This window comes from Procambarus clarkii, chromosome 14 (assembly GCF_040958095.1).
Source record: "Procambarus clarkii isolate CNS0578487 chromosome 14, FALCON_Pclarkii_2.0, whole genome shotgun sequence".
NCBI classification, from domain to species: domain Eukaryota; kingdom Metazoa; phylum Arthropoda; class Malacostraca; order Decapoda; family Cambaridae; genus Procambarus; species Procambarus clarkii.
Window position 1 is genome coordinate 6,591,423 of NC_091163.1, and position 10,898 is coordinate 6,602,320.

General features: G+C 43.5%; 1 protein-coding gene across 1 annotated transcript; it reads left to right on the top strand.

Annotated features, from left to right (window-relative positions):
• The first annotated feature begins 5,770 nt into the window (after positions 1 to 5,770).
• LOC123770041 (la-related protein 6) lies at positions 5,771 to 7,099 on the top strand. Its single transcript, XM_045761647.2, has one exon. It carries the CDS (start codon positions 5,771 to 5,773, stop codon positions 7,097 to 7,099), a length of 1,329 nt encoding a protein of 442 aa, XP_045617603.2.
• Positions 7,100 to 10,898: the final 3,799 nt, after the last annotated feature.

Consider the following 10,898-nt stretch of genomic DNA (forward strand, 5'->3'; position numbering starts at 1 on the left):
TGAAATGGGTAGCTTTATCATTTCATAAGAAAAAAATTAGAGAAAATATGTTAATTCAGGAAAACTTGGCTTATTAGGCAAATCGGGCCTTGCATAGTAGGCTGAGAAGTGCGTTCTGGCTACTAGGTACGACATATATATATATATATATATATATATATATATATATATATGTCGTACCTAATAGCCAGAACGCACTTCTCAGCCTACTATTCAAGGGCCGATTTGCCTAATAAGCCAAGTTTTCATGAATTAATGTTTTTTCGTCTACCTAACCTACCTAACCTAACCTAACCTAGCTTTTTTTGGCTACCTAACCTAACCTTACCTATAAATATAGGTTAGGTTAGGTTAGGTAGGGTTGGTTAGGTTCGGTCATATATCTACGTTAATTTTAACTCCAATAAAAAAAAATTGACCTCATACATAGAGAAAAGGGTTGCTTTATCATTTCATAAGAAAAAAATTATAGTAAATATATTAATTCAGGAAAACTAGGCTTATTAGGCAAATCGGGCCTTGAATAGTAGGCTGAGAAGTGAGTTCTGGCTACTAGGTACGACATATATATATATATATATATATATATATATGTATGGCAATAGTGTGCTCAATATTATTAGTATATAAAATGCATAAATTTTATACATGATACAGAGAATTTTCAGATTAACACTCAACAATATATACAGCTAAATAATTAACATAATTAAGAGATTTATTTGGAAGTGTAATGTGGTAACACTTATACCTAAACTACAAGTTAGAACGTATTTGAATTGTTAAATTGATTTATAAGTTATTTTTAACAAATCGGTGATATTTATAAAGTAACCTTTAGCAATAGTACCAATATTGTATTTAACGTTCACAGCAACAGCAAAACACATGTTGCCAAGTTGTGTTAATAAATGTGAGTAAAATTGATGAAATAATGTTAATTACGTATTTTTTTATTTTTTTATTGAGAAAAGTATGATGCATTTTGACTCGTGACTACACGCCGAAATTCAAATTATTCCAGAACGTTTCAGTTTTTATTTACCTTCAGGCCGCACAAAAACACATCAGCATATATCAAATCAATTAAGTTTGAGAAAGAGATCTGTGGCGAGAATTGAGTGTGAAAGTATTCCAATCAGTATTCCGAACGAAATCAGTTGTGAGTCGTGTGTGTAAACTGTTTTTCATTCATAAACAGGGGGTTTGGTGGGTGGATGGAATCACTTTTGGGTCTTTGTTTGGAGGACGGGCTGAAGCAGCCAGCCCGGCGGCCAAACAAAGACCCAAAAGTGATTCCATGCACCCGCCAAACCCCCTGTTTATAAATGAAAACGGTTTACACACGACTCACAACTATTAACGTTCGAACACTTCCGGAACAAGTGCTTCATTGACGAATTTTGTTCGAACCACAACGCTGTAAATGCTTCACCCACGTACTACAAATACAAATAATCGCCAACAGAACCTAAACACCTAACCTAACCTATGCCTATATATGCACAATATGCTAATATATTATAATATTAATTTATATTTGAGAAAAATTCCATTTTTGAATGAACCGCATGTTAAAATTTATGAATACGTCTGTGGGGTAGACCGCTGGATGGAATGGACCCGAGTCGAGGACGGGTTGAAATGTGGATTCACCAGAGATGGGCACAGTTCAATAGCAACCTTCTCTTCCTTTAAATAAAAGTTCGTGTGACTCCTCCTAGAATTTTTTTTTTATAATGCAGATTTTACTTATTGTGAATCTTCAATGATTGGTGGAATTTGACTCAAAGTTCCTTTTCTTCATCAATATACTGCAAGGTCATGATTTAATAGGTCATTAATTTAGTTGTTGTAACGTGCATTGTTATGCCCCACATGCAACGTCTTACATTTTTCGATATTAAGAAGCATTTGCCAGTCTCCCGAATTTCTAAAGTTAATGTAGATCTGTTCGTAAGGCCTTAATGCTATTTTCACTTCCTACTTTATCATAAATCTTTAAGTGTCATCTTCAAATTTGATGATGTGGTTTGTAATATTCTCATATATGTTATTATAACGTATTTGACAAAAAAGGATGGCCCCAAGATTGAACCTTGCGGTGCGGTACCCCACTCACCACATTTCTCCAGTCAGACTCATTTCAGCTTAGGACGACGCTTTGCTCTTTTTTTTGACCAGACCACACACTAGAAGGTGAAGGGACGACGACGTTTCGGTCCGTCCTGGACCATTCTCAAGTCGACACACAATCGACTTTCGGTCCAGGACGGACCGAAACGTCGTCGTCCCTTCACCTTCTAGTGTGTGGTCTGGTCAAGCTTTAGAGTAGTCCACGAACCTGTCCCTCTCAAAGATGCGAAATATATACAATGTTTACTTGTCAGGTGGAAATGTTTGTCATTTTTATTAACAGATTAGAAAATAAAAATATGCAATAAATACTCTTGTAATATTTTACACAAGAAGTACGAATTAATATTTGTTAACTCTATTGGTGACACGTCTATATTGTAATTTAGCCCTGCTGACCTCAATGTGTACATCAGCAAGGTGGGGCTGAGACTTCAAGTATTTCAAGGGTTTCCCCAACCACACACCCACACACCCATAGTTGTGAATGAGTGTTGTGGTGACGGGGGGCGACGCAGGGAGGAAATAGTGATGAGAGGGGAGATGGGTAGAGGAGTGTGGGGTGGGTGATGGGGAGAGGGAGAGTAGTGAGGAGCGATAAGATATACCAGACGTCCCATCTGGTGGTTTCTCATGCCATATCTTTTTGGTGCTCTCTGTATCTTGTACTACGTCAGTGTGACGTCTGGGTGTGTACCGGGTGACGCACACCTCACTGGTACACATGTGTACCGGGTGACTCACACCTCACTGGTACACATGTGTACCGGGTGACGTACACCTCACTGGTACACATGTGTACCGGGTGACGTACACCTCACTGGTACACATGTGTACCGGGTGACGCACACCTCACTGGTACACATGTGTACCGGGTGACGCACACCTCACTGGTACACATGTGTACCGGGTGACGCACACCTCACTGGTACACATGTGTACCGGGTGACGCACACCTCACTGGTACACATGTGTACCGGGTGACGCACACCTCACTGGTACACATGTGTACCGGGTGACTGCCAAACACGTGACGTGTGGCCTGAGGACACGTGCTGGACCTCGCCCCTGAGGGCAGCTGTATCCAATGTATCAACACCCTCGTAGCCTGGTGGATAGCGCGCAGGACTCGTAATTCTGTGGCGCGGGTTCGATTCCCGCACGAGGCAGAAACAAATGGGCAAAGTTTCTTTCACCCTGAATGCCCCTGTTACCTAGCAGTAAATATGTACCTGGGAGTTAGTCAGCTGTCACGGGCTGCTTCCTGGGGGTGGAGGCCTGGTCGAGGACCGGGCCGCGGGGACACTAAAGCCCCGAAATCATCTCAAGATAACCTCAAGATAACCCAGTGTGATGGCGGGGCCGCGTGCCACTGACCTATCCTTGATACTGTGTCACATGTGTCACCTATGTCACACGTGTCACCTGTGTCACCTCCACGCCAGGTAGGTAGAGTTGGTGGCTGAGTGGACAGCACGCTGCACACGTAATCCTGTGGTCCGGGGTTCGATTCCCGGCGCCGGTGAGAAACAATGGGCAGAGTTTCTTTCACACTGATCCCCCCCCCCCTCCCTGTTACCTAGCAATAAATAGGTACCTGGGAGTTGGACAGCTGTTTCGGGCTGCTTCCTGGGTGTGTGAACAATAAAATTAGTTAGTAACAGCTGATTGACAGTTGAGAGGCGGGCCGAAAGAGTGGAGCTCAACCCCCCGCAAGCACAACAGCTGGATGTTAAAGTTCGGCAGAATTTTGGCATTTACAGGTTGGGCGGGTAGGCGGTTCCATAGGTTACTAACCGTATGGGTGAAAAAGCATCGCCTGTTCTCACTCCTACATTGTGGCTTGTTCAGCTTGACACCGTTGCTCCTTGTTTGTGTTACGTCTGATCTTCTGAAGAAATTGTCTGGATCAACATCCTCCATATTATAAATAAATAAATAAATAAATAAATAAATGTTTATTTAGGTAAGGTACATACATACAAGAGATTTTACAAAGATTGATGGATTTATAGATAGAGCTAGTTTGTTCAGTAATTGTTCAGTATTTTGAATGTTTCGGCGAGAGCCGCCCTGTCATGTCTGGCTTGTAGTGTTGTTAGTCCTGTGGCCCTCAACCGTTCCTGATGCGAGAGTTGACTTGGCTCTGGTATTATTGTTGTTGCTCGGTGTTGAACTTTCTCCAGTGAAGCTGCGTCTTTCTGAAGAAAGGAAGACTTTCACAGGTAGTCTTACATGCATCACAGTCTTACATGCAACTAAATGACTACATTCTTTTCTTTAAAGGCAAAGACACGTTTAATTATTCCCAGGGTTGTATTGTATTATTCCCAGGGTTGTATTGTATTATTTCCTGGGTTGTATTGTATTATTCTCAGGGTTGTATTGTATTATTCCCAGGGTTGTATTGTATTATTCCCAGGGTTGTATTGTATTATTTCCTGGGTTGTATTGTATTATTCTCAGGGTTGTATTGTATTATTCCCAGGGTTGTATTGTATTATTCCCAGGGTTGTATTGTATTATTTCCTGGGTTGTATTGTATTATTTCCTGGGTTGTATTGTATTATTCCCAGGGTTGTATTGTATTATTCCCAGGGTTGTATTGTATTATTCCCAGGGTTGTATTGTATTATTCCCAGGGTTGTATTGTATTATTCCCAGGGTTGTATTGTATTATTCCCAGGGTTGTATTGTATTATTCCCAGGGTTGTATTGTATTATTCCCAGGGTTGTATTGTATTATTCCCAGGGTTGTATTGTATTATTCCCAGGGTTGTATTGTATTATTCCCAGGGTTGTATTGTATTATTTCCTGGGTTGTATTGTATTATTCCCAGGGTTGTATTGTATTATTCCCAGGGTTGTATTGTATTATTCCCAGGGTTGTATTGTATTATTCCCAGGGTTGTATTGTATTATTCCCAGGGTTGTATTGTATTATTTCCTGGGTTGTATTGTATTATTCCCAGGGTTGTATTGTATTGTTTCCTGGGTTGTATTGTATTATTCCCAGGGTTGTATTGTATTATTCCCAGGGTTGTATTGTATTATTCCCAGGGTTGTATTGTATTATTTCCTGGGTTGTATTGTATTATTCCCAGGGTTTTATGGTATTATTTTCAGGGTTGTATTGTAGAATGTCTGATATTGTCACACTTCCGCCCCCCCCTGGGTTAAGATATACTGAACTCTGCAATTATTATGTGACTACTGGAACACTTGATATTGTGGACCTGTACCCAAGACTATGTAATGTATCGGTGTATACATAGGGGGGGGAGGGGTGTAGCGCAACACCACCGCTACACCCACAGACCCCCCCCCAAACCACTGCTACACCCCCTCCCCAGACCCCCCCCCCCCAGACCACCGTGACCTCGAGGCCCGGACGCCAGCCAGTACCGGAAGTAGTGCTCATGACACTACACGTACGCATCTTATCTACCTGGCTGACGCCACCGTGAGGAAGACTGTGACGGGGTATATATATACATGTGTCAGCAGGTGTCGTCGTCACAATATCACAGTCAGCCGGGCCAAAAGCAGCGCACAACGCCCCTGAAACACTGCAAGTGGTGTTAGGTGTGTGGTAACAAGCAAGCAGCAGCGAGGGCGGTTGTAAGGCTTGAGGATGGCGCCCACAACGTGGACGGTGGTGGGGCGGGAGCCAGTGTGTGCGCGGCCAGCCCCTGGTGAGGTGCACCGTCAGAAGTCACGCACGGCGCTAGTCATGTCAGAGGCCGACACCGAAGACAGCAGCGAGGCTCGCCAGCATGAGGTGTACTTCACGTCGTCTGAGAGCGACGGGCCGCACTTCCTCATCCACAGCACCAGCGAGGAGGACGAGGATGAAGGCGCGAGTCGGGCCACCGCGGTCTCAGTGACGACCATGGAGTCGCTGGCCTCCACGGACGTGGGCTCGGACTGCACTAGTGAAGGGGGCGAGCCACTGCCGGCGGTGGACGTATCGTCCCTGGCGCCGGAGTTGGTCGCTGCGCTTGTTAAACAGGTAGAGACCTACTTCAGCGACTGCAGCCTCGCCAAGGACCTGTTCTTGCTAAAGCATGTCAAACGTCAGCGAGAAGGATTTGTTTCTCTAAAGCTGCTCGCCGGTTACAAGAGGATAAAGACTATCTCGCGTGACTGGCGAGTGTTGGCAGCGGCGCTGAGAACTTCTACGGTGTTGCATGTTAATGCAGAGGGCACCAAGGTCAAGCGGAAGGTGCCCTTGCCACTCACGCTGCGCAAAGATGTGCTCACTTCGCGCACCATAGTGGCCGTGAATATTCCCGCCCCGCAGGCCTCTATGGCGAGCCTGGCCACACTCTTCAGCACTTACGGTACTGTTGCCTCCCTGCAGGTCTTCCGTCCCAAGCCTGACGGTGGCGGCGTGGCCCCGGAGCTGCAGTCATTACTGTCTCGCGTGTCCGAGGTGGCCAGTACTACCTGCGCTGTGGTAGAGTACGAAGACGTATGGGGTGCTGCCCGTGCTTTCCACGAGGTGGTCGACCCACCCATGACCCTCCACGTCTTGCATCGTTCACGCCGCAGTTCCGCGCAGGTCAACAGGACCTTGACCACACCAACACCCACTCTCACTCCGAAGGGGCGACGAAAGTCTGATGGTGGGGTGTGTGCCGAGGCTCTGCGGGAGCGGCTGAAGGTAGGGCCGGTTAAGTACCAACAGAGACGCATAGTGGAGTCCAGTGCCTCTGAATGTGATGAGGGAGCCAGTGGACGGAAGAGGTGGCGTCATGGGTCACGTCCCGACAACCGCCAGCCACTACCACACCGGACTAGCCAAAATCTTGTTGGCAGCAGCAGGTCCGTGCCGTCCTCCCCGGCCTCCTCCCGGCGAAAGGAGACTGTCGCCCCCCTGAGCATCACACGCGTCCCGCGGGGTCCAGACGGTACCCGCGGCTTCTCTGGGTTCCGGCCCATAGCCCAGTCTAGCCATTAAATCGATCCTTGTCCAAGAATTTGGAAATGACCATTACTCCTCCTAGTGGCCCGACCCATGGTCCCGCCGTGGGTCCGGCCATTTCTAACTACTGGCCCATGCCCTTTCCAAATGGCCTGGGGGGGGGATGCATTTCTGACTACTGTACATACCATTAGCTCGCGGTGATATTGAAGCTTTAACGGAGCCTGCTAAGTTTTAATGTATATTCTGAATTTTAATGTAAAAATTGTATTATAGTAATTCCGTAATTTTAAAATTTGTATAAATATTTTAAATATTATATAAGCCTGCAGGTGTATCGATCAACATTAATGTTAAGCTTGTATAGGCGAGGGCGGAGTGAGCGCCTTGCTCTACTCCGGCTCCACCCACCAACCTCAAACTGTTTAATAAAACCGATTAAAAGAAAATCTCGCCTTTTCTTAAAACTTGATCCATGAAAAGTGTACACGACGACATTGCTGGAACATCACCTTGCCATTTTTAAAACTGAACCACCCTCATAAAACTGTCTAACCACCAATTATTAGATTGGCATGTTCTCGACTTGTTTTAATCTGCAGATTAAACAATGTCTTTCTGAAAAATACTGGTTAGTGTCTCGCTTACGGAGCATTAATGTAGTTTCATTAAGCTATATTAATTTAATGTACTTAAATGTGTGTGCTGGTTGAAGTCTGCACACTAAAATATCTACATTTTTTTTATCTTGAGAAAACGGGCATGGCAGAATATGCAAAACTGTGAAATGGTTACGGTGAGGCAATTTGATTCGCATTAAGGACTCCACAACTTGACACGCTCTCTGAACATGATACCTGACTTCCCGACCCATGTTTCAAAAGAATTTTGTAAGTCTCTAAAGGATACCCGTTCAAATTGGCTTTAATAATACGTAGGAAGGAAAGTTGCTGGGCTTAACAGCCAAGTAAACCAGGCGAGTAGTGAGTGAGCGGATCATAGGCAGTGATACACTGCCCAGGTAACCTCTCATTCTTGTAAAGTACCACTGCTGGCTGCCTGTTACATGGTGTCCACTCACAAGATGGTGGCGCTGCCCAATAAACTCGCCCCTCGAGGCAAAAATTTAAATCTGCAAAAGCGTGAAGACTTGCATTCATATCGCTTAGTATTATTCGCACAGGACTCGAAGGAACCTTTGTAAAACGGTTTCCTTGCCTGTAATCCTTTACACCACGGGATGAGTATGGGGTGCATAATAAGGAAAGAAACTGAATTTTAAACAACAAATCTAACAAATGTATGACATGATGCCACAAACTCGTGTGTGTTTTTTACATAACTGGCGTGAAACGTGGACAAACGGGACGTTTACTGATAAAAATTGCACGTATGTAATTTCATACCCACCATTGATGTAGACAAGTAGGGATAATACTGACCAATATAACATAATAGTTTTGTAAAAATAAAGTCTTAAGTTGGCAAAGCAGTCGTGAAATATACCTTTTATGCTAAATATTGGTGACAACCAGCAGGAAAATATAGTACACTAAATTCATCTCTTTAACTACTGTTCATATGAACAAATCCACAAGGGCCGTGACGAGGATTCGAACCTGCGTCTGGGAGCATCCCAGACACTGCCTTAATCGACTGAGCTACGACAGTCGATTAAGCTACAGTCGACTGAGCTACGACAGTCGACTGGGATGCTCCCAGACGCAGGTTCGAATCCTCGTCACGGCCCTTGTGGATTTGATCATTTGATGCATCACGTTAGTATGATCTGTGTGTGTACTGTTCATAATTTGTATGTATGGATATAGGAAGAAAATTAAAGTAACTAACTTATGAATGGCAGATCACTACATGGCCACACTAGTAATATTACTCGCTACAACCTAATATTTCAGTTGTATTACATATAAGGGTAATATTTCCCGTGTAAATATTTAAGTTTTGCTGTACTGGTCATAATTATATAAAGGGGTGTGAGGGGGGGGGGGTGTCAGTGTGTGACGGCTGTCCGGTCGTTGCAGTTAGTTGGTGGCGGCTAGACTGATGGAAGAGCTCAAATATAAAGTAATATATTATTATATATTAGCATATTGTGCATACTTGAGCACTGGATAGGTGTTTAGGTTCCGTTGGCGATTATTTGTATAGACTCGCAACTGATTTCGCAACGAGACTAAACTGATTTCGTTCGAACACTTCCGGAACAAGTGCTTCACTGACGAATTTTGTTCGAACCACAACGCTGTAAATGCTTCACCCACGTACTACAAATGCAAACAATCACCAACGGAGCCTAAATACCTAACCTAACCTATGCCTATATATGCATAATAATATAATATTAATTTATTTGAGAAAATTCCCATTTTGAATGAATAGCATGTAAAAATTTATGAATGTCTGAGGTCGACCGCTGGATGTAATGGACTTGAGTCGAGGACGGGTTGAGTGTGTAAACCGTTTTTCATTCATAAACAGGATTTGGCGGGTGCATGGAATGGGTTTTTGGGTCTTTGGAGGACGGGCTGCCGTCCGGGGCCAGGCTTGACTTGAGAACTTGGTCAAACAGGCTATTGTAAGAACTTAATTGTTTCTTTGTCCATATTTATTCCGACAAAATTGGTTATGCATGTTGGGAGGGCATTGAATATCCGTGGATCACTGATGTTCATAGTGCTCTGATTGTGCCTATGGCACCTTTACTCCTCACTGGTTCTTTCTGCATTTCCTTTCATATTGTACGCTCCAGTATGTTATTTTACTGTGCAAATTTGGCCTTCCTGTGTGTACATTATTTGATGCACTTCTAGTCTCCTTTCCAGACTACATTTTGAGGTTTGAGACGGTCCCAATAATATAGGTGCTTTATCGTGTGCGTGCTGTATATATATTCTGTATTCCCTCGTATTTCAGACATCTTTCCTGCACTAACAGGGAAGGCGAGTACCGAGCAGTACACAAGGCGGGACAACAAAGGTGATCTTAATAACTGCATTAGCATCGTGGTGGAACCACCGAATTTGAAGGTTCTCATAATTCATCCTATCATTTTCCTGGCTGACGCTGTATTAGCTCGGTTATGTTTACTAAATGTCAGTTCGTCAGACAAAATATCTGGGAGTAGTTGTGTTGATTAAGGGGCGACGACGATCGTGGGTATCTGGGAGTTAAGTTTTCCCTTTATAAGTAGGTTTGGTTATCTTGTACCCTGTGTTTCGTTTATGTATACCATACCAAAGTACCTGTAATTTATCAATTTTAAACACGTTTTCCGTTGCCCAATCTAAGATTATTGATATCGGCTTGCAGTTATTAAGCGTCTTCTACAGAAGTAACTTTATGCTGATTTTTGTATCTGCAAAGGATGACACGAAATTGTGACTTGTACTTTTGTATCTGATATGAGAATGAACAAAAGCAGTGGTGCTAGGGACTTTATACCCTGTGGTACGGGGCTTTTCACGGTGGTAATAAGATTTTATTTGACTTACTCTCTGCATAGAAAATTGTAAATTAAACACTCTACCCATTAGTCATGCACTACCTTGTAAAATGTCTTACTTTTAGGATGATCGTAAATCTTATTTCCAATGTGTTGCTTGTATTGGCGTCCTTAATTATATTTACCATCTATTGAATATCCTGCAACACAGAAGCAGCTAAATCTTCCAGGATGCCTTTTTTTTTTTTTGTATAATTACTCGACCTCAGGATTGATAAGCATCTTGGATTTTTGTATCCAAACCTGGAGACCTTATCTTCAAAAAGCCATAGCTACTTTAGGAAAGGTGCAACACTGAACAACAAAAATAAT